This window comes from Perca flavescens, chromosome 17 (genome assembly GCF_004354835.1).
Source record: "Perca flavescens isolate YP-PL-M2 chromosome 17, PFLA_1.0, whole genome shotgun sequence".
Taxonomy (NCBI): Eukaryota; Metazoa; Chordata; class Actinopteri; order Perciformes; family Percidae; genus Perca; species Perca flavescens.
Genome location: NC_041347.1, coordinates 30512417 through 30536930, shown reverse-complemented (window position 1 = coordinate 30536930; position 24514 = coordinate 30512417). Strand labels below are relative to the sequence as shown.

Here is a 24514-nt window from a genome sequence, read left to right as displayed (position 1 = left end):
GGATCACTCAGTTGGTAGAGTGGGCGTCCATTTTTAGAGGTTTACTCCTCGACGCAGCAGACCTGGGGTTCGACTCCAACCTGTGGCCCTTTGCTGCATGTCATTCCCCCCTTCCATGTATTCAGCTGTCCTGGCAAATAAAGGTCTAAAAATGCCCCCAAAAAATCTTAAAAACACCAAAGGCACCTGACCAAGTGTCTCATTTTGTCGCGATGGGAGTGAGAATGTGTTGAATGAACACGACTTCTTACACCTCATTACCTGTTGGCAGCTCGAATGTGTTAAAAATGATTGGAAAGTAACAATGTCAATGGAAAGCCAATTAGGATCCTTTGTCGTGGTGGGTACCCAGATTCCCTGGTTCAACACAGACCGGTCTAAAAGTCAGCCTAGGGAGGAGGCTGGGGTGGATGTATGTGTCTAACGAACAGGACTTTAACCCATTCACCATTTTCAATTTACACAGCCAGGGGACGCACACAAAAAACATAAGCTACAGTAGGTGACCGTGAGTAGATATTCTCTGAATTTGACAAACAACTTACTAACGCTAATATTATTTTTTTTTTAAGATTATTTTTTGGGGCTTTTTCCACCTTTATTTTGACAGGACAGCTAAGGGAAACATGCAGAAAATCCCTGGACCTCTGCGTCGAGGTATAAACCTCTCAGTATATGTGCGCCTGCTCTACCCACTGAGCCAACCCGGCTCGTTTGTTGAGTTTGTCCCCTTTTGCTCCTGAACGTTACACATTCGGTTGTTTTAAGCTGTTGCAGACTGGGGAGTACAGTCTTTGTTGTACTGTTTTTTTTTGTTTCCCAACCCTACTCAAGACTCACTCGTACAGAAGGCTACAAACATCAATTATACCCTGCACACCATGCCACAAACCTGGGCTGCTTTGTGTCAGCAGTGATGGAACATTTAATGATATGTGGTAGGCAGGTTGTACACATGGGAGGAGTGAGTGAGGACAGTTACTGTACACACACACACACACACACACACACACACACACACACACACACACACACACACACACCCCGAGGGGGGATAAAGGTTGTCATGACGACCCTCTTGTCACAGCAGCAAACCGGCTTTTTGTATTAACAAAAAGATGATTTTCTACCTCTGGTGCTTGACTCCTTTTTTTATCATTCTATCTTTTTCATCATCTTTATTTATCTGATTTTACAGAGAAAGAGTGTATACCGTTTGGAGTATCAGAGTGTACAAATGCTTGTATTCACAGTTTGGTTTTTATGTGTTATTTCATGTTTTTTTCCTACTATTTAGGCTCCTTCAGTTCTGCTTTTGTAATGGTCTCTCATTTTCTGTCTCTTAAGTGCAAGCTGTATCTCTAATTCCTATCTTTTAAATGATATCTGTCTTGCTCCATCTCTTATTCCCCCCATGGTTCCTTGTTACATTACATTTAATCAGCAGAAGCTTTTTTGAAAGCCACTTACAATAAGTGCATATAGACTACAAACAAGTTGAGAGGTATCTTCAAAAAATGGAAGTGCATCTCTCTCAAACAAATAACTGTGTTCAGTGCTACGGTGCTTCTGACTTTTGTCTTCCGATGTTTATATTACATTATGAATCCAATGGATCCAGACATTTTCCACTACATTTACTGTAATGATGAATAAGGAATAACTGATGCCGAGCTTACTTTCCCTTTACAGAATGCATGATTTCTCATAACCGCATGGGTTGGAACGCATTCTCCTAATTTTTTGTTGATTCTTCTACCTTATTCTTCTACCTATTCTTATAGCTACATGCTGTATATTCTTAGTGTTTGGAAAACTTTTCTTTTCTAAAGCTGGAAGGATTTTGATAACATATACAAGGACACGTCAAACATACTGTAGTTCCGCCCCCTGTTTAAAACCATTGTATTAAATCAATGTGCAATAAAATACTTCTGCTTTGTGTCATGAAGCCAGGTAAATCTCACTCATTGGCAACTTTTGACCCATTTTAGGGGGGCTCAAGCGTGTTGGCCAATCAGAGGGGGTTGTGCCAGACTCCCGCCTTTGGCTGAGTCTCTATCTAATCTGTCAGCGGGTTAGCGGGAGACGTTTGTGAAGTTTAACGTTGGTAGTCCCCAGAGAAGAAGTTGTTAATTTCATGGCGCAGATTAGAACCCAAATTGAACTAAAATTGCTGCTTATAAAGTGTCAGGTTTAGTTCCATCATACCGTCAAAAAACTTTAGCTGACGTTGTTGTTCAGTAGCTAGCTCAGAGATTACCGGCTAATGCAATTAGTGATTTAGCGGAGGGGGGTTAACGCTCACATTCTCATTAGGGGCTGAGCTCCCCTAAAGGTCTGATCCTAGAATCGTCCCTGATCTCACTGGTCAAACCAACCTAACTGCAGGTTAAAGTATGGTTTATATATAAGTGGTCATTATTTTGGAATATCAAGACTGTTAAATTCCAACATTCACTCTCCTTTTAGCTTAGCTTTGGTCACCACCAGCTCCTTAGAACAAACATACCTGGCCCTTTAGCAGTTGCTAGATGTTCCACTTTCTTCAGCAGCTGGTCTTTAATTTAGACTGTCTGCCTTTTAAAGCTGTGTAAATAGTGTGCAGTGAGTTTATTAGAGCTGGTTTGCTGAAAACAGCTGCCTGCTGTGTCTAGATATGTGGTTGATGAGAGAGCTGAGACTGAACCGTAGCGTGAATTTTCTCCTAAAGTGGCTGAAAAAGCTCTGCAGAGCTGCAGAGCTGGTGATCATTTCCAGTGGGTTCAGCTTTCATAAAACCTATATTTTTGTTCAAATTTATTTGTCAAACTTACAGGATGATTAGATGTTATTTCTTTTTAGGGGCGCTACATTTATTTATCTACCTTTTATAATGGGCACTTCATATTGTCATTGTATTGTACTATTACTTTGGGCAAGATAAATCATTTTAGTAGCCTAAACTAGTTGCCAGCTATCACCCCAAAGCTGTGGGGTTCGGTGGTGGAACGTAACTAAGGTTCGGTGGTGGAATGTAACTAAGTACATTTACTCAAGTACTGTACTTAAGTAGAAATTTGAGGTACTTGTACTTCACTTGAGTCTTTTCTTTTCATGCCACTTTCTACTTTTCATGCCACTTTCTACTTCTACTCCACTACATTTGAGAAATATTGTACTTTTTACTCCATTACACTAAGATGACAGCTTTAGTTACTAGTTACTTTACAAATGAAGATTTTTGCAAACAAAACACATGTAGTTTTTAAAAATACAATGTTTTTTTTACATTAAACTACCAAACTTTATAACGGCCTACAAGTGCAGCTGAAAGGATTCAGCCGAGTGGTCTCTTTGCCTGTGGTACAGTACATACGGTATGACCTTGACTTCCCGTCTAACTGTGTCTCCCTCAGGATGAACTCGTGTCCCAACAACTGTTCGGGCCACGGCCGATGCAGCACAGCCAACTCGGTCTCGGGCCGCGTGTACTGCGAGTGCGATGAGTACTGGAAAGGAGAAGCCTGCGACATCCCGTACTGCAGGGATAACTGTGGCAGCCCGGGCCATGGCTACTGCGACCTGACCGGAGAGAAGCTCTGCGTCTGCAACGACAGCTGGCAAGGTAAAAGAGCAGCACAGGAGAGAGGAAGCAGAATGGTATCGGGGAAATTAAGATGGATGGATGGATGGATGGATGGATATATGAATGGATGGATGGATGGATTACATTTTACATTATTTACATTATTTAAATTATTTACATTATTTACATTTCAATCTAATTAAAGGTCCAGTGTGTAACGTGTTTAGTTCTTCATTCCCAAACTTGTCCTTTTTCATGAATATTTACCACCACCATCAATTCCAAGTATTCCTTTTGGCTTGAAATTTGACATTTGCGTTTGCATGAACTGGGGTAGACGCTCCATATTCATGCTCCATCTTGAAATACGTTAGCCGGTAAGGGACATACAGGACGTACTGCTCCGCCTTTCGTGTTGTCACTGTCACATGATAAACTCACTGGTGCTGCTAATGCTGCTAATGGGTATCGTAGCTTCCCGGCCCCCGGCAAGTTTGAAGAAGGAAACATGGAGGAGCACACGTATTCAAAATCCAAATTTCAGGAACAGGAGTCTTCTTCTTCACCCATAAAAAGAAAACGGATATTGAAAAGAGCATGAGACCGGCGTCATCAGAAAAAAAACGTGAAGGCTACCGTAGCTGTAATACGTACTTTGAACTGCGTGGTGCGAGAGAGTTGATTGCGATATATGATCTCAACGCTAGATGGGAGAAATTCCCACACATTGGACCTTTAAGTCCAGTTTTATGATGTTTTTAAACATCTTTTGAGCTGCAAATCAACAAGTAAATACTTACTGTGCAACATTTTATTAATTCCATGTGTCGTTTGTGCACCTTTATATAATTACTCTGCAGTTAGTACAAATGAGGCCAATGCCAGTGTGATTTATTCTAAAAAAGCAAATGGCACATTTTGAATGATGCCTGTAACAAGGAGGATCTTTTTGATGTTTCTGTTTTGTTCACTATTCAATGAGAAAAGGGAACACATAGGAAACAGACAAAAGGACGGGGAAACAAAAGCACAATGGCAGCCCTTCCCCTGTTTATGCTCAACATAATGTTGCCTGATTCAATATTGTTTTGTGTCATAAAACAATACATGCCATGGGAAATTATGGCTGGTGGCACATACTATACTATGTGGCTTCATTGTTTGCGGTTTCTATGTTTTATTTGTGAACAGTTTGCTCTCTCAGCAGCATACAGAACAACTTTATGATACACAGGGTCAGTGTGTCTGACTAATATTACACTGGGGTACTCCTTTTCAAAAGATAAAGCTGCCTATTTCTTGATGTAAGTTAATGAAACAGGTCCATAATTTAAGTCTGTTTTATTTGTTTTTAAATAATTCGAATCCCCCCAAATTGAGAAAGAGCTAAACCAAATCAAAGCCCAAATCTTGTTAAAAGCACCACTTCTGTGAATGTAACATGTAACATGTACAACAATCCACGCAACTAACTTTAGGCACTCAAACTGCAACACGCGGGACGCGATTCCCGGTCTCCTGGGTGAAAGTCCTGTGTTGTTTGACCCGTCCACCCCCCCCGACCAACCTCCCTGCGCGGGCTTTTGCCTTATCAATACTACTCGCTACCGTCATCGTTCTGTGATCACGAAATATGCTTTGCCCATTGAAATATATTGCTTTAAAATTCGTAATCACCACACGAAAAAAACAACATTATCGCATCCTTTCTTCGACTCAAGAGATTCAATAACGTGACCATATCACGAACTGCCATGAGGGCCCGGTCTCATGGCAGTTCTCCTGGTCTTTAAAACATCAGCAAACCTCTTTCTAGCCTGTGTATTGCCAGGGAGAGCCTAACCTGTCAGCTGTGTTGTCGATGCCTCGAGAGAACAAAGGAAGTGACTCAGAGCTTGCCGTAAAGCAGTATCTCTGGCCGTACGCTTTTTAGAACATAAAAGCGACTTTAAAAAAAATCTAACACCCAGCAGTGTGTATTTTCTTAGCCTCCTCTTTTGAATGCAACGTTTAAATTACTAGACAAAAAATGATATCCTGAGAAAAGTGGATTTTGAGGGGTATAGCTCCATAGACCTCCATTCATTCTGCCGTCGCCTGTGAGCGCCCTCATATGGAACCAGAGTGGAACTGCAGCCAGTTCAGAACCCGGAAGTAGGAAGTTGTCCCCTTATTAGACATTCCCTGGTCATACTGAGAAATCCAGAGAGAGTTGTGTGGAGCTGATAGTTTTGATTAGCTTTGTAGCAACTTGTTTGGCAATGGCCTTGAAAGTAACGGACGTTCATTATTATCAAAAAGTTACGCCTTAAGCTTTAATGTGGTAATTGTATGTTATGACGCCTCAGATAGTGTTTAAACTGCTTGTTTTCTAATTCATCCCGAGCATCAATCAGAAACTCAAAAAATAATATTTGTATTGTATCATTTAATTAAATCTTGTGTGTAATGTCCCTCAACACAACACTCAGTTTTTGATTGTCAAACTGAGTGTACCCTCAAAACCATTCAGAACCAATGTTATCTCACATAATAATTATAACAATAATCATTTCAGTGTAACCCCACCAGAGATTCCAGTCTGGGGAAATAGATGATGAAGCACTGCCCCCTCCTGGACGACTGTTGTAAACACAAGTAGAAACAGTTAGGTATTTATAAACTGTATTCTGGCTTGTCTGCAGACATGCATGTACAACTTTATGATACAAATAACAAATTATAAAGCTTTACAGAGCAAAATAAAAGATCACAAAGAAAAGGGGAAAAATGAAGATAGTTAGGAGCCTGGGCTAGCTGGCTGGGCTGTGGAAAGCCAGTTGAAATAGACGAGTTTTCAGAGTTTTGTAATAGAACAAAGTAGCCTACAAATACTTCCTTACTGTACTTTAAGTAGAATTTCCCCATATCTATACTTTACATCGTTATTTAACACATGATAACGCTTGTGGGGGGTCCGTTCTCTTTAATGAAGACATTTATTCTATTGTTTTTTCCTTATCCGAAGCGAGCGTCTGTAAGAACGGAGTCTGTTTGCTGTGCAGATTGTACAGCCACCCCCCCTGAGGCAAATTATCTTTTGTGATATTTGGCTATAAAATAAAATTGACTTGACTTGACATTTAAAATGTTGCATTTACTCTGACCGATTGATTTATGGCGTGAAATTAGAACTGTATTAACTCTTAATTAGACGCCTGAAGACATTCGGAGACCTTTACACAGGAAATATTCACAGTAGATAACATCTCACAATCATCCTAAATATATTACAGTGAAGGGATGAACATGTATGTTTGAACAGTGTGTAATGATGTCTTTTCAATTAACCCTTTCATTTATTTCTGAACAGGGCACAGCTTACTTCAGTGTGTGTATTTATAGTAGCTGTAGTGAACAATTTGAGAGCGGCTGTAGTTACTACAGTATAAGAACAAGGAAATGGAGTAGTAGTTTATCAAAACACACACTCTGTCAAACAAATAGAGCACCTTGATTGTTCCATAAAATCCTCCTGGATGATTTGTGCACTGTGACTCTTATTTCTTATTATTAAAGAGCAGTGATTTGCAAACTTTTTATTAATTTACCATATTTCTTCATGTAGTGCACAATTAACAGCACTGCGCCATCAGTGTCTGATTTAATACACAACCATTTTGAAACTGAAAAACACTTAAAAGCTACATTTCAAATATCAAGAATCAATAAATGAAGGCATAACTATGGTGTATAATTATTTTAGGGATTATACATGACTGATTTAAATTCGTTTTTTTAACATTTAAAACAAATCTCACGTACACCCTGCAGTACTCCAAAGTACCCCTTGTGGAACGCGTACCACCCATATACTGTTAATATTAATGGACAGAGCATGTGTGACGTCACCCGTTTGTTTTTTGGAGACCTGCTATGAGTCTTCAAGTTTGCCGTTACGGGCTCAGCCATCCTGGTTGCGGATGTGACTATTTTAGACGAGAGGGAGGAGAGAGGGAGGAGCCCTTACACTTTACGTTACGTTACACACTTTCACTGGCAATCACATCATAGCCACGCCTTAAACCAACCCCTGCTTTATCGCCGATTTTAAAATCAACGAGACCATAATTCAAAAAATGAACAGCTTTCTGTGTTACAGAAGACTTAAAACTAGCGATTGAGACCAGAAACTCATTATGAAAATCTTTACTGAGGTAATAAATCAAGAGAGAAGTGGGTCACTTTCTCATAGACTTCTACAGAAACCGTCCTGCTTTTGCAACGGCACGTGTCGCCCCCTGCTGGAATTCAGATAGAATGCAGGATTAAGGCACTTCCACATTTGCAGCACTTCGCCGAACCGGATGTGTTGTCCATTAATGGTACCACCATTTGAGAAATACTGTGTGTGCGTGTGCGTGTGCCTGTGCGTGTGCCTGTGCGTGTGCCTGTGCGTGTGCCTGTGCGTGTGCGTGTGTGCATGTGTGTGTGTGTGTGTGTGTGTGTGTGCATGTGTGTTAATGAGTCAGGCTGGGGACAACTACGGCCTCAGAGCAGCCGTCCAACACGCGAGCAGTGGGGGTATAATAGGCGCTGGCTGCCATAGCAACTGCCATTTCACCACAGATAATAACACGTTTGTGTTAATGAAAAAAAAAACATGTTCTGTCTTTTCTGCCCTCCTCCCATCCCTCCACTTTCCCCATCCCACTATCCAGAGAATGTTTGAATGCATTTGGCATGAATTTGTTCCTTCTCTCATTTGTTACCTTCGGAAACATTAATCCAACCCACCTGCCCCTAAATTATCAGCAAAGGAACATTTGATAATACTTGTCTTGAAAGTATCTACAGAAGAGTGACAAGACACTGTCATGAACGCGTCATAAACATTATAAACAAGTCATAAACGTTTATGACATAATGCTTCTGTCATTAAGTGTCATTCGGTTTTTGTCATGATAAGTTATGTTTGGGTTAAAACGCAGCGCCCAGGATGGGTGCTGCGAGGGGCACGGGCACAAGGGGACCACTGGTGTGAATAAAACACTTAAAGAACTCCTTAAAAAGCCGGGTTCGGTTATATAAAAGCTGTTTAAAAGACGGCCAGATATTAAAAGAAGCGTTATGTCATGAACGTTTATGACTTGTTTATAATGTTTATGACGCGTTCATGACAGTGTCATGTCACTCTTATGTAGATACCTTCAAGTAAAGTGTAACTGAACATTTAAAGGTCCCATGGCATGCTGCTTTTTGGATGCTTTTATATAAACCTTAGTGGTCCCCTAATACTGTATCTGAAGTCTCTTTTATATAGACCTTAGTGGTCCCCTAATACTGTATCTGAAGTCTCTTTTATATAGACCTTAGTGGTCCCCTAATACTGTATCTGAAGTCTCTTTTATATAGACCTTAGTGGTCCCCTAATACTGTATCTGAAGTCTCTTTTATATAGACCTTAGTGGTCCCCTAATAATGGATCTGAAGTCTCTTTTATATAGACCTTAGTGGTCCCCTAATACTGTATCTGAAGTCTCTTTTATATAGACCTTAGTGGTCCCCTAATACTGTATCTGAAGTCTCTTTTATATAGACCTTAGTGGTCCCCTAATACTAATACTGTATCTGAAGTCTCTTTTATATAGACCTTAGTGGTCCCCTAATACTGTATCTGAAGTCTCTTTTATATAGGCCTTAGTGGTCCCCTAATACTGTATCTGAAGTCTCTTTTATATAGACCTTAGTGGTCCCCTAATACTGTATCTGAAGTCTCTTTTATATAGACCTTAGTGGTCCCCTAATACTGTATCTGAAGTCTCTTTTATATAGACCTTAGTGGTCCCCTAATAATGGATCTGAAGTCTCTTTTATATAGACCTTAGTGGTCCCCTAATACTGTATCTGAAGTATCTTTTATATAGACCTTAGTGGTCCCCTAATACTGTATCTGAAGTCTCTTTTATATAGACCTTAGTGGTCCCCTAATACTGTATCTGAAGTCTCTTTTATATAGACCTTAGTGGTCCCCTGATACTGTATCTGAAGTCTCTTTTATATAGACCTTAGTGGTCCCCTGATACTGTATCTGAAGTCTCTTTTATATAGACCTTAGTGGTCCCCTAATACTGTATCTGAAGTCTCTTTTATATAGACCTTAGTGGTCCCCTAATACTGTATCTGAAGTCTCTTTTATATAGACCTTAGTGGTCCCCTAATACTGTATCAAAATTCAGCCTTGGTGCAGAATTACAGCCACTATAATGAGCTTTCCTTAGGATGTGCCATTTCTGAGTCTGTAGCTATTGAGGAGGAGAGAGAGGGGGGCAAGGTGGAGGGTGGGGGTGTGGCCTTGACCAACTGCCACTTTGCTCGTTTGAAAGCCATGATGTCTCTCTCTCATGGGTGGGCCAAATTCTCTGGGCGGGCAAAGCAGAGAAAGGGGAGTAACCTTGCTCCTTATGACCTCATAATAAGGGCTCGGTTTACACCTATCACCATTTCTAGCCACTGGGGGACCATAGGCAGGCTGGGGGAATGCATATTAATGTTAAATAACCTCATGCCATGGGACCTTTAAACTCTTAGTCAAACAACATCTTTTGAATGGATATTAATGACGCGTACAAAATATAAAAATATAGAATAAAGTATTAAAATAATCGGCTAGCCGGGATGAATTGTTTGACGTGTGTAAAAACTGTAAATAGCAAGAAGTATAGTTTGGATTTGATTAATTGTTGACATGGGTTTATGTTTTGGACGATAACTAAAAAGGAACAAAACCATGCTGTCTGCAGGACTGTACTGTAACCTTTCAGTTTGCCATTATCTTTATTTATCTTTATCTTTTTATATTTGGTTTCTTTTAATTTTGCTTTTAACGTTCTCTGTTTTTATGCACTGTATCGTGTTATTCTGAATTCGTGTTGGACCCCAGGAAGAATATCTGCAGCCGTGTTGTAGCTAATGGGGATCTTAAACTAAAGCTGCCCCATTAGAAACCCCCTGATGATTTAACCGTAATCCTCTTTAACTCCCCCAGAACTGGGGAGCAGACATGTCAATGGATTTAAAGATGACGATTTTATTGATTTGCTGTTGTCTAATAATCTCTTTAATCTCTGTTTTCACTCAGTTCACTCAGTTTTTGGGAAAACATGTATATGTGCTTTTCGATAATCTGAGTATTGACTGATCTTATGTAAAGATTTTTAAGCTTAAAAGGTTGGTTTTCTGTCTGTCAGTAGCACCAGTGAACGTTTCAGAACAGATCTTTCCTCTTTGTTAGGCAGACTGTCTGCTGCAATGGTGACTTGTTTCGTAACCATTGAGAGCATTGTGCAATTTCCTCTTTAAAACAAAATATTATTAATACATACACTACCGGTCAAAAGTTTGTGGTCACTTAGAAATTTCCATTCCACTCCATTATAGACAGAATAACAGCTGATCTGAGTGGGTGGCTGATCTTTAATGCAATATCTACATTGCCCATTATCAGCAACAATTCATCCAATGTTCCAAAGGCCCTTTCTGTTTACTAATCTGATATAATTTTAAAAGGCTAACTGAGAAAACATTGGAGAACCTTTTTGCAATTATGTAAGCACATACTGTAATCAGAAAACTGCTGCCCTGGTTAAAAAAAACAATGCAACTGATCTCAGCTGGTATTTCATTAGTGAAATGGAAATTTCTAAGTGACCCCAAACTTTTGACCAGTAGTGTATTGGTGTAACATTTTACTGATATATAATCGTAGTGCAGTATATGTAAGATTTGTGTCTGTAGTCTTCCTTTTATTCTGTTTTTTAAATCGACCTTGAGTCTAACAATAAAGCAATGTGTCGGAAGAGGTGCATTTATCATTGTAATTTTGTCTCTGTTTGTTAATCTAATGGTGAGCTACTGGAAACCTGCTTGCAAGTAGGGTTGGGTACCGAAACCTACTACGCAACCGGTAGGAATCGGACCGGATTAGAACGCAAATTTTGGTTCCTCATTTTGGTTCCACTTAATGTGTCGACCGAAATATTTTCCCTCTGTCGATCCGAAACGGACGTAAAAATATCACACTTTCTCTGTAGTCTACCGTTAGCTAGCTACTGGCTCTGGCTCACCAAAATGGACGGAAAAGCCTTTCTTTGATGTCCTTTTTCAGTTTTTTAAGAATCGGTTATGGAATTGGAATCGTTTTAAAAGTACCGGTTCGGCATCGGAATCGTAAAAATTAAAAACGCTACCCAACCCTACTCGCGAGCTATCGGTAGCTCACAAGCGACTTGTTGGTGACCCCTGCAAAAACTTCCTAAAATGTGACACTACTGAAAACTTGGTAAGTGTCACCTTCAGCCGCTTACCTGCAGTGTTCTCAGGTCAGATCAGTGGAGGCTTTTTTGATACTTCCGGTGGGCTCAAAGTCAAAAATAATTCAAATTCTACACACAGTGACGCCAAACTTCATAAACCACATATCTACTCTTTTGAGGGTATGATGAGAAAACTTAATTCAAACCTGTTTCAAACATCCCTTACCGTGATTTTGATGGCTGTGGTTTTTACCCATCTTGGTGGCTATTAAATATGCCATTTAAATCAAATGTAATGTCTCTCTCTATGTCTCAGGTCCAGACTGTTCTCTGTCCGTTCCCTCCACTGAGGCCTTCTGGGTGCTGCCTAGCGTCAAACCGTCGGCTCAGTCTCTGGGCCGGGCGTCCCATCAGGCTCTGGTGCACTCTGGGCTGATGTGGGTGGTGGGAGGATACTCTTTCAACTACTCCAACTACCACATGGTCCTCAAGTAAGCAACCCCAGTCTGAATCAGCAACTCGTCTGTCTGTCTGTCTGTCTGTCTGTGAAACTGATCCTAGGGGTAGAAATCACTAGCCTGGTCCTACCAGACTCTGGTACATTTCATTTGTCCAGAGAGTCTGGCCTCTCTCCATTGAAAAACTATTATAAATATAAAACTATTGGATCTGCCCAGAGCCACTCTGGATCTGCCATAACCAATCACTAACGTTTGGTCTTGACGTCGGCTTAGCATCACTAGCCTTAGCCTCAATTCCTTCACCACTAACGGAGCGAGCTGGAGAATCAAACTTTCCCCGAACCCCGTGGTGGAGGAGGGCCACAACATCATGGCCACCAGCAAAAATTGTTCTTGCTCGGGCTTTAACCAGCCACTCCCTCTGTTCGCTGATTGAACCGCCAAATATTTGGCCAGTGAAAACCCAAGAATATACCGCAAACCTAGACGTAGTACTGAAGGAAAATGAAAATTGAGCGGAAGTACGTAGGAGGGCAGAGCCAGGCTAATAAATCACACTCAGAGAACACATTATTGACAGAACAAAGATTGTTTTTGGTAATGATAGCCAATATATCCTTCTCACAGCAGACATTTTGGCATGTCATAGCAGGAAATGCACATGCTGGCTCAGGTCCCTCCTCTGTTACACATCTCAATAGAGCTCAACAGTGTGGTTCAGGAAACAATTGAATGCGGAAAACACTTCCGGAACCAGAGCCGTTAAAAAAAGTGGGCTGTCACTGTTGAGCTCCACTTAAACAGCCTTCTGTTTTTCTTTGATTTATTTCTATCTACAGCTACAACCTGGAGAGCGGTACGTGGGATGTGGTGCCCGTCAGCAGCGGCCCCCTCTACAGATACGGCCACTCATTGGCTCTGTACCAGGTAATACAGCTGTGGCTGCTACATTTCACAGACACTGTTGAGAAAAGTTGAGAGAGGCAGTAAAATACAAATCCTCTGAATTCCAACAGTTTTAGTTTACTATTATATTATAAAATAATGTTGCAGCTCATTTGTAGAGACCAGTAAAATAAAAAATAAAAAATAATTTTAGCCTCAGTATATTTTGGACATCACCTCCATGCGGTTTGTATTTCACTGCATGTAGAAAAGTGTTGCTTGGACTGCTCATCAGTTGAGTTTTACTGTTTTATCATTGTGTAAAATTGATTCATATTTTAATTTAACATTTTTAATTCAATTTGTGCTTGCCTCTGTTCTCTCCTTCAAGTTATTGTAAACTGAACACCTTTTGGACTCTGCCTACTAGAGATAATAAGCTAGGAGACACAATTGCTTGATTTCATGTGACGATGAGACATTTTATAGACTAATACTTTCTTTAATCATCCAAAAATCCTCAATAAGGAAAGTAATCATCAGGCGCCATGGCTCTGTGCGGAACTTAGCACCAATAAACCAGGGCACGTTTTACTCCCATCCCGGAATGCCGTGTGGACTAGCCAGACCCTCCTCCGCAGTGCTGTGGAGGAAGGTCTGGCAAAGCAAGACTAGCCACTATGGAAACCAAAAACTTGGAACCGATTATCCGATTCCAATCCAAACGATTTGAATAAAAAAACCTGATTCCATTGGAATTGTACATTTTTTAAAACTATTCCAAGTTGGAACTGGTTGTCGATGCTCAATCCTATTCACCAGTGGAACTATGGCACAGCCTGCAAATATTCACATTCTTCTGATATGTGTACCAAGTACGCACAACTGCTCCATGATGAAAGTGATCATCAGTACCTTTAAGCTTTACACATAGGTGGAAAAAGTACTAAAATATTGTACTCATGTAAAAGTACCAATACTTTGATGAAATATTACTCAAGTACAAGTGAAAATACCTATATGAAAAATTACTCAAGTAAAAGTAATAAGTAGTTCATTTAAAATGTACTTTAAGTAAAAGTTACTTAGTTACATAAAAAAAAGACTGTAAAACGGGGCGGGGGGATTCAGCCAGTGTCCTACATACAGTGTCCTACGGGTTGCTAGTGCTAGACAGAAATTAGCAATGCAAGGAAACATGTTGTTTTGCTAATTGGCAATTTGCTATTAGTCATGAAATCTTTGTTTGAAGTACCAATGCACAAATACTTACCAAAACATGCGTGAGTAGATTACATGTGGAGTTATTGAATGCTGCCAGTTCAGTCACCTTTGGCAGGCACATCTGGCATTGCATGATGATACTATTGGCACCTCCTGAATTTAAATGAAAAGCAGTCTTTCAAGTGTGGCCAAGGATTTTCATCATTTTGCGCGGCAGAATTCAATGTTTCAGCTAATATTTCTACTGAAACAGTCTCTGAACCGTCGTCGCTCGCCTGACTCCTAATTTCCACCGGTTGCGGAAGGGCTGTGGATCGGCTCCTCTGCGGAACGGATCCGTGCTCGGCCGTCCGTCAACAGCCACCAGGTCCGGATTTGTTGTGGAACAGCTGCGGCCATGACTGACAGCCGTAGTCACGAGGACCCACGAGATCTCGCAAATTCACGTAGAATAGAACCACAAAACCAACAACAGTTTGTTTCCATCCAGAGGAGTAGAGGAGAAACAATTTTGTGCTGTGTTTTCAAGGTGGAGTGCAGGGAAATGTGATCTGCCATGAGCAGGTAGGCAGCCTAGATGCTGATCATTCCTCACTCTCACTGGTTCCGGGCACGATTTCTTTTCTTCCTTTTGTTTTTTGTTAGTCGAATCGTAATCAAGTACATTTTAAATTACCGATTTTAAAAACTACTTGGAAAAATACAAAATGCGTTACGTTCCACCTCTGGCTTTACATTAATTCCAATCAAACACTCCCCTCCATCCGTCTTTTTTTTCACCTCGTGTAGGATGACATCTACATGTTTGGTGGGAAGCTGGAGGCGAAATCGGCCAACGTCACGGACGAGCTATGGGTGTTCAACATCCCCAGACGCACCTGGTCACCACAGAAACCAGCCCCGCCTTCTCCCTACGCCCTGGAGGGGCACAGCGCCCACGTGGTGGAGCTGGCCGACGGCGAGCCGGTGATGCTGATCTTCTTTGGCTACTCGCCGATCTACAGCTACAGCAACAAAGTTCAGGAGTACAACATCAGTAAGTGCACCTGCTGACTCCGCTGGCATCGATTGTTGTTCCCCCACACACCCCCCCGCCCTTTGCCTATGGTTTAACTGCTTTTTATCGACGGAAGTCAAACACAGGGACTCTTGAGGCCGTCGACATTTTCCGCAAGGGTATGTTCAGTCTTCACACAGATCTTTGGGTTTTAACCGTACTGTTGTCCTCGGATCACATTTGACCCATTTTCAAAAAGTTTCTATATTTTAGAAATTTGGGTTTTCTTTCAACCAAATTGTCAAAAAGAAATAACGTGGATGGTTCCATACAACGCTCTTCGAAAGTCAAATAAATGATCAGTTTACTACTTTCATAGAATTTAGTTGAAATGTCAGGAAACGTGACAAAGACGTCGAAAAAGGCGAGAAAGACATCGGAAAAAGCTTCAAAAACATCGGGGAAAGCGACAAAAACATCGGGGAAAGCGACAAAAGTGTCGAAAGCGGAAAAGTTGGAAAAAGGCACGTTTTAATTTTAAATTTTGACCCAGAAAAACAAAAGGTTGCATGGTCAACAGGAAGTCAACAAGGGTTAATACAGACTCGTTTTCATATTTGCAATTTTTGAAATGATTGATTGAATTTCAGAATCAGAAAAGGGACTTATTGCCAAGTAAGTAACCCTTGATGGTGCATACATAAACATATTAAAAGGAAATAAACAATAAATGTAAAAGAAACGGCAACATAAATAAACAATATTCACAACATAACTGCTTAAAAATAATAAAAGAGGCTGAATGGTTTAGTGCAGGAAAAGCAAAGATGTTGATGCATGTGCAAAAAGTTCACTATACATACTAGGGCTGGGATGATATGCTTTTGTCCTAATTTGAGTCTTTCCCGACACATGGGTGCTGATTCAGTTCGTATTGCGAATTTCATTTATCGCAACTCTACAGTAGAAATATTGCGATTTGATAGTATTGAGTATTTTGATTTTCTTTTCTTTCTTTAACACAAGCAAATGTTACACTTCTAAAGACAATACATCATGAGACATTTCTAAAATGACTTGTTTTCTAAAAGAGAATGCGCATCACATATCAGTCAGGTTGACACCAGACCCTTCTCAGTTGTAACTGAGAAGGGTCTGGGAAAGGTTCATTCACAGTCCATTTCCAAAGGGGCGTCACCAATGGACGGCGCTCAAATGCCTTTGGGTGCTATTGTTTGTTTATTTGTTTATTCATTGAGGATCCCATTAGCTGAAAGTCTGTGCAATCAGCTAGTCTCCCTGGGGTCCATTCTAAAAAAAAAATGACATTACATTACAACAACAATATACACATTTCAATCATAACAAATCGCATATACACATTTCATATCTATACATACATACACAAACACATACATACATACATACAATCTAATTTCCATTCATAGTAGGACTAAATGTTAATACAATATTAATATAATAACTTTAATCAAAACATATAAAAACCTACATCAACACAAAACATCTAAGATTTCTTTTAAATGACTGCTTATTACAAAGCTGACGCACTTCAATAGGAATGTTATTCCAGATGACAATAGCTCTATACAGGACAGTTTTCTTCATAAAATTAGTTTTTGGATAGGGGATTGTTATATGACCAGTATTTGCCTTTCTGGTGTTATGATTATGCACAGAGTTGCAATACACTAATTGATTAAACTGAGAAATAGGCATTTTCATTATCAATGTGTTATATATCATAGTACCTAAAGTAACTGTTATTCTTTGGTGTAAAGTGAGCCAAGAAAGAGTGGAATACATCTGATCTCTACTTGTTTTAATTGAGCAGCCCAGTACAAGTCTCGCTGCTTTATTTTGCGCAACCTGAATTTTCGTTAAGTCCTTTTTAGTTGCAGAGGACCACACCTCGGTGCAATATGACAAATTACATAATATTAATGACTCTGTTACTATTTTTAAAGTTTCCTGATTTACATATTGACAAAAAAAAATTGTTATTGCAATGCCACATCCTATTCTGTTAACAATCGTATTTATGTGTTCTGTCCATGAGAGACTACTATCAATAACCAAACCTAACAATTTAGCCTTTTCTACTTGTTGTATTCTTTGTCCGGCTATTTGTAACTTTAATTCCGATCCTAGCATCAATTTTGATGATCATGATAGTATATAGTATGATGATGATCATACTATTTGTTTTGGATATATTTAATGCTAATTTGTTTCCACTAACCCACTTATACACAGAATCTAATTCTCTAGACAGAACATGATTAATTTTATCACATGAATCTGAAGCGTAGTAAACAGTTGAGTCATCTGCAAACATTGTCATTGATGCTTTTTTAACAGTTAAGGGCAAATCGTTAATAAAAACCGAAAACAAAAGAGGACCCAAGCAACTTCCTTGTGGTAAACCACAAACTAAACTTTTGTAATTAGATAAAGAACCATTATAAAAAACCTGCTGAGTTCTATATGAAAGATAACTTTTCATTAATGTAACAGCAGAGGGAGAAAATCTGTAGCTCTTTAATTTCTCAATTAAAATATGATGATCAGGACTTCCGGTTTTGGATGCGAATGGAGTAGACGCGTCTACCTCGCGCTCCCTGTACAAATCTTCTACTCTATCAGTTTATAATCCTCTACTCTATTTTCCCCGAATGTAATGAGATAACAACTTTTATATACACGGAAGCAGAAAATGGCATCCAAAGCAACCAAGCATGCGAAGAAAGACACAAAAGACGACGCTATTGCGGCTCATGGCGAGGTTAGCATGTCAGCCTTGACTAGCTTACTGGAGGAACACAGAGCCGCACTCTCTTCCGATTTCAAAACTGCTTTGACATCTTTAGAGGCAAAACTTGACCGGTGCTTCGGTGTCGGACCATGGAACACGAATAACATCATTGGAATCTAACGCAGATGACCTCTGCAAGCGAATTCACTCTTTGGAAGCGGTGTGCGGCGATCTGACTGAGAACTACGCTAAACTCAAGGCCAAAACAGCGGACCTGGAGGGCTGCAGTCTGCGAAATAATATCAGGATCATTGGCTTACCGGAGTCTGTTGAGGGTCCTCGGCCCACAGGGTTTTTTTCTGAGATGCTGTCGGAAATTATGGGTGAGCAGATTTTGCCGTCTCCTCCAGAACTTGACAGAGCTCATCGGGCCCTGGTCGCCAAGATGAAACAGGGTGGGAGGCCGAGAGCGGTAATAGTCCGTTTTCATCGGTATCAGACCAAGGAGATGGTGATACGTGAAGCCCGTAAAAGAAGAGGCTCCTTGCAGCACCGTGGCAACCCAATCGCCATTTACGATGACTACAGTCCGGAAGTTCTGGATCAGCGCACTCAATATCTCGGGGTAATGGCAGAGCTTTACAATCTTGGATTTAAGCCATCTCTAGTGGCTGTGCGTGTGCTAGGTGGAGTACTGTGGCCCGATAGGGCTGTGGCACTAGGAGCGGTTCATGAAATGGGGGTAAGTAGGGCTTGTCCTATCACCTAATACTACACCTTCTAATACCTGCACATTTCTTAAGGCATTTGCAAGAGTAGGATCTTGTAATTGAGCTGTACCATACTGGCCTGTGAGAGGGGGAAGCTCCTGGGTGCCTTGGACGTCTTCTTCACTGGAGAACGGAGCACTTTCCTGGGCCGCATTCTCTTCTCCCGTGTCTGGACCAGTCTCTGTGTCGGTCTGGGCACCAGCCATCCCTATCAGAGCCCGGGCGGGAGTGAGTGATTCGGAGGACTGCACCAGAGCATTCCCAGGATGAGTCTTGCCTCTCCGTTTCCGAGGTGCTCAGGCTATCCTCTCCTGAGACTCTCTCCAGAGTGGGTAAAAGGCTGGGCAGTCTCGTCCAATTAGGACAGGGACGGGGAGGGGATCAACCACCCCCGCCGTCGTGTGTATGGTTCCCCGTGTGCTGGTCATTGTGAGTTCAGTAATGGGGTAGTCTCTGGTGTCTCCATGGACACAGTAAACTGGGAGGACTTTCCCTGGGGTCAGGCACGATGGGCCCACCAGGTCCTTACGCACCAGGGTGGCCCGGCTACCAGAATCCAGTAGGGCCTCCACGTCATGGTGATTCACAGTTACCGGGCAGGTGGGGGGCCGATCTGGGCCGCCATCTACGACTCCCAAGAGCGAGGCGAAACGGTTTGTGGGTGCTGAGCTGGAGGACTCAGCAGTGGGCATAGGTTCATCGGCTGTTTTCCCACACTGCCAGGAGATATGTCCCATCTCCCCACACCGGTAACACTGTCGAGTTTCCCCCTCCTGCTGTACTTGTCCTGGACCCGCCTGGTTTCTGGCTCCCCTTGGAGCCGGGATAGGTCCTGACGGGGCAGGGTTTGAGGCCTTAGGGTTCTTTGGACGGGTTCCTCCTGCTTGTGGTGGGGGCGTACTCCTGGGGTCTTTTCGGGAAGCACGCAGCATCTCCGCTGTGGCCTGGTACTTTTCCATAGCTTCCACGGTCAGATCAGCCGTGGTCAAGGCCTGTTGGCTGATGAACCGCTTTGCCTCATAAGGCAGGGCGCGTAGGTAACGATCCACCACAACGGCCTCCACCACCGCCGCTGCTGTATTCCTCTGCGGATCTAGCCATTTCCTGGTGATCCGGACAAGTTCATGCATCTGCGCCCAAGGAGGCTGGTCTAGTTGGAAGGTCCAGCTGTGAAAGCGCTGGGCCATACCAAACTTTGTGAGCCCGTTTCTGCTGAGGATCTCGGACTTCAGGGCATCATAGTCGGTAACCTGGTTGGGGCCCAGGTCCCGAACAGCATTCAGCGATTCCCCGGTTAGGAAGGGGGCTAACAGTCCAACCCACTGTTGCTTGGGCCAGGCTTCCCTAGTGGCCGTGGCCTCAAAGGCATGCAGGTATGCCTCAATGTCATCGGCAGCCCCCATCTTAGTTAGAAAGTCAGTTGCCTTTATTGGGTGGGTATTTTGGACGACCATCTGTCTCTGCAACTGCAATTCCTCTGCCTTCAGAAGGTTGGCTTTCCTTTGCTCCTCCAAGAGCGCCACGTTTGCTTGCATCTGGGCTTGCTGGCCAGCAACAAGGGCTTTCAATATGTCCTCCATTGTAGTCGGCGGGGAGCCCACGGCCAACTCGGTAAACTTGACGAGCACAGCTTCTATATCCTCCTTTGACATGCACTAGTTACGCTTGAGCGTGCCCGCATTCTCCACCATATGTGACGTCATGAGAGGCTACACAGCTGTCAGCGGGGTGGCTCAAGTAGTGCAAAGAGACAAGGTTCAAATAATAACAAGGAATTTATTAAAGTTCTTGGAAGTCAATGAAAACATAACAGAATGCAGACATCTTGTTGCTCTTTAAGGGCCAACACTTCAGGGATGTCTCTTCGGCATCTTAAAATCATAATGCTCTCCCTCAGTAAAATAAACAGTTTTTCTCAGCCTTACGGTAGTCCAGGCTGCAGCTAGTGGCCAAGCCAGCAGTAAGTCCTTCCAAATGTCTCTCACGTATTTCAACAGGTGAACACTTCCAACGGTGAGTCCTTTCCACAGATAAGTCTCTCCAACACTTTATATTCCTCATGGCAATAGTAGCACAGCGCTCTCATCCTCCTGGGAGCCCAGCTTGGAGACCGTGTCTCCCCACCACACACAGAACTCTTTTGCACCAATGCAGAACCAAAAATTGCTATTCTTTTAACTGATACTGCGATTGAGATATAATTCACAATATTAGAGGGAATTATCATTTTTGTATAATTTTTCTCATTTCCATTAAAAATATTGAAATAAACGGCGCCCAGATAGATCAGTTGGTAGAGCAGGCGCCCATATATAGAGGTTTACTCCTCGACGCAGAGGGCCCGGACTCAACTCCGACCTGCGGCCCTTTGCTGCATGTCAATCCACCTCTCTCTCCCCTTTCATGTCTTCATCTGTCCTCTCAAAAATAATGGCTGAAGATGCCCCAAAAACAATCTTAAAAAAACTTGATTACAGTGTGATTTTGTGAGGTTCTGTACCAAACAAAGATTTATTTAGAATAGGATTTGTAGGCCGGGACGTCTCTGCCGCACCACAATACTTAATCCAGAATGGTTTGACACCTATTTTGCCTTTAGAAAATATTACATTTGATTTGGATATTGCACTAGTCCATATTGGGATTTCAATACAATTGCGATTAATTGTGCAGGCCTTATATCGTACAAAACCCGTTGATGAGAACGCGTTGAACAATGGCACACCTACACTGTGAAAATGTGAGCATTAGACAGAGCCCAGAGAAGAGCCAAACTCCATGTGTGTTGTGTCCTAATATGGTTTGTTGTGCTGCTCTCTTGGACCAGAGGTTGAACTTCTGGACTGTCTGTCTGTTTGAGCTTTGATATCAAAATCGGACTCATTTTGTTTCAGAGCATAGAGCCAGAAAAAAAAGAAACCTTTTGGATGCAATTTGGATATTGCACTATTCTATATTAGCCCCGTGAGACCATCACAGGGTCTCTACTCGCAGATCAGTGTGGCATCTTGATATAGAGAACATTTGGAGCCGTTCGCCAAACGACCGACCAATCAGTGTTGGTTTTGAGGCGGGTTAAGGTGTGACGTAACAAGAAGCGACTGTTAGTCTAAACAACACGGCAGCTTCCACGGATGAGATGAGCGTAGCTATCGCGCAAGTTTTATCCGAATTAGAAAGTATTCCTTCATTGAAAGAAGAGCAAAAAACGGCACTGGAGGCTTTTCTCTGAGGAAAAGATGTTTTTGCTCTTCTACCGACTGGTTTCGGCAAGAGTTTGATCTGATTGGTTGATTTGGCCCATCTATCCCCAACATAGGTGGTCATAGACAGATGGTTTATCCGATCAGGTAACAAGGATTTTCGCCCTTTCCCAAAAGTTCTCCAACGGAAAGTTCCCAGATGGATATGCCGAACAAAAATGCAAAAAAATCCATCTGGCAGAGTCAGGTTAAGTCCATATTGCGATTTTGATAACATTGTGATTAATTGTGCAGCCCTAGTGTGAGCCAGAGCTGATCACCCAACATCAGTGTTGGACTTCCCTGATGCTTTTGTGTTTGAATCGGAGCAAATCCCTGCAGCCAGGCTCCAACATGTGGTACAAAAAGGAGTGACAGCTTTAGTTTTGGAATGGGTGGAATTTGTAGTTGTCCTCATACTTCTGGCCACTTATTGTGCTTTTGGATATATTCTCTGTTTCCCTACTTAGCCAGTAGATGGCAGTGTCACGCCGTGTTGGAAACCGACAGTCAAAATTGGAGTTGGATCTTTGACACATCCTGGAGAAGGAACACACACAACATAGACAGCACAGACCAAAAGACAAACGTGTGCAGCTACACAACAAAAGCGCGCGCACACACACACACACACACACACACACACACACACACACACACACACACACACACAGAGTGGTCATTAAGAAGAGGTGGCACCCAGGCCGCAGTGTCTAGGAGATGATTAATGAATCCAATGCATTCCCTCACTCTCCTCCCTCCCTGTCTTTCTGTTTTTCTCTCTTTCTCCCTTCCCCTTTTGCTCTGTTTTTCTATACTCTCTCATCCCCCTTCTTTTTCTCCCTCCGTCTATTTCCTCTTATCCTACAGGCCACAGCTTTTGACCCCCCTTTGTCATCTCCTGCTCCTCTCCCTCACCTTTCCCCCCCCTCCTTCTCTCCCCTCATGTCTCCTCATCACTTTCATCTTCACCCACCTCTATCTCTTCCCTCCCTCCCTCCCTCCCTCTCTGACATTGTCACAGCGTAAGTCTGCGCTGAGCATCATTAGGCCTCGGAAGGGGAGCAACCATAAGTCAGTGCAACCTGGAAATGAACAGGGGGGGAGAAGAAGCAGAGTGTAAATTATGAGGTAAAAGGATTTAATGGCCACTCAGAGAGACAGGTTCACAGCAATTAGCTGCCGGAGATGAGAAAAGAGTTGACCTTCTACCTTCTTGTCGTCCCTTCACAGTTGTCCCTCTTTCTATCGCTGTTTCTTGCCTTCTTTCTTGTTCTTCTTTAAATTCTTTCTCTCTGGGCACTTGTTTGCATTTGTTTGTTTCCTCAATTTTTTGACTTTTGGCCTTGACCAACTGCCACTTTGCTTGCCATGATGTCTCTCTATCATGGGTGGGCCAAATTCTGTGGGCGGGCAAAGTAGAGAAAGGGGAGGTAACCTTGCTCCTTATGACCTCATAAAGAGAAAATTCCTGATTGGCCCATCTGAGCTTTCATTTTCTCAAAGGCAGAGCAGGATACCCAGGGCTCAGTTTACACCTATCACCATTTCTAGCCACTGGGGGACCATAGGCAGGCTGGGGGAACTCATATTAATGTTAAAAAACCTCATAAAGTGAAATTTTCATGCCATGAGGCCTTTTATTGTAAACTTCCATAACTCTTAAACGTATCATCCATTTTGATGACATGGCCAGATATCAATTGGTGGCGATATTGTAAAGCTCAATGGAATTTATTGCACAACAACATAATACATTTAAATTGCTATAACTCTGGGAAACTGGGGTCTGACTCTTTTGAAATCTTTCACAATTAATTCTTGTGCTAAGGCCACAGGCTACATTTACATCGCTACGTTTTGGTTTTTACATGTAGGCGGAGTTTTGAGTGTTTTTAGCTCCAGCGGAAAAACTAATCTCTGCTTAAACTAACACGCCCAAACTGCAAATCTCATCAACATTCTCGTATAGTGGGCATAAACAGGAGGCAGCACGTATACTTTGCCCGTTGCTGGTAGTTGCCAAGGTAGCGTTAGTAGCTTAGTCTCAGACATAGACAGTAAAAGAAATGGACACATCGACGCTATAGACTTCGAGGGAGACCAATAAAGTCAATTAGAAGCACTTTCCCGGTGCTGGCTGAGCTTTACTGAGCAGCCTCAAACTGAGCTACAGACGTAGATGTGACGTGAGCAACCTGTCTGAAAGTTGGAAGTCTTCTGGTAGCTGTGCCAAATGAAATCTCAATCATTCCCAATCTTGCAGAGACGGAGAGCATGAGTAGGAGCAGGAGCCAAAC

General features: G+C 42.2%; 1 protein-coding gene across 9 annotated transcripts in view; it reads left to right on the top strand.

Moving 5' to 3' along the window:
- LOC114571834 (attractin-like protein 1) overlaps window positions 1-24514 on the top strand; it is a 322321-nt gene that overhangs the window by 39594 nt on the left and 258213 nt on the right. For all 9 annotated transcript variants that reach the window (XM_028603035.1, XM_028603034.1, XM_028603036.1 and 6 more), the window contains exons 5-8: window positions 3399-3607; window positions 12179-12353; window positions 13163-13250; window positions 15222-15468. In XM_028603035.1, coding sequence (XP_028458836.1) covers window positions 3399-3607; window positions 12179-12353; window positions 13163-13250; window positions 15222-15468 — 719 coding nt within the window. The remainder of the gene's footprint in view (window positions 1-3398; window positions 3608-12178; window positions 12354-13162; window positions 13251-15221; window positions 15469-24514) is intronic.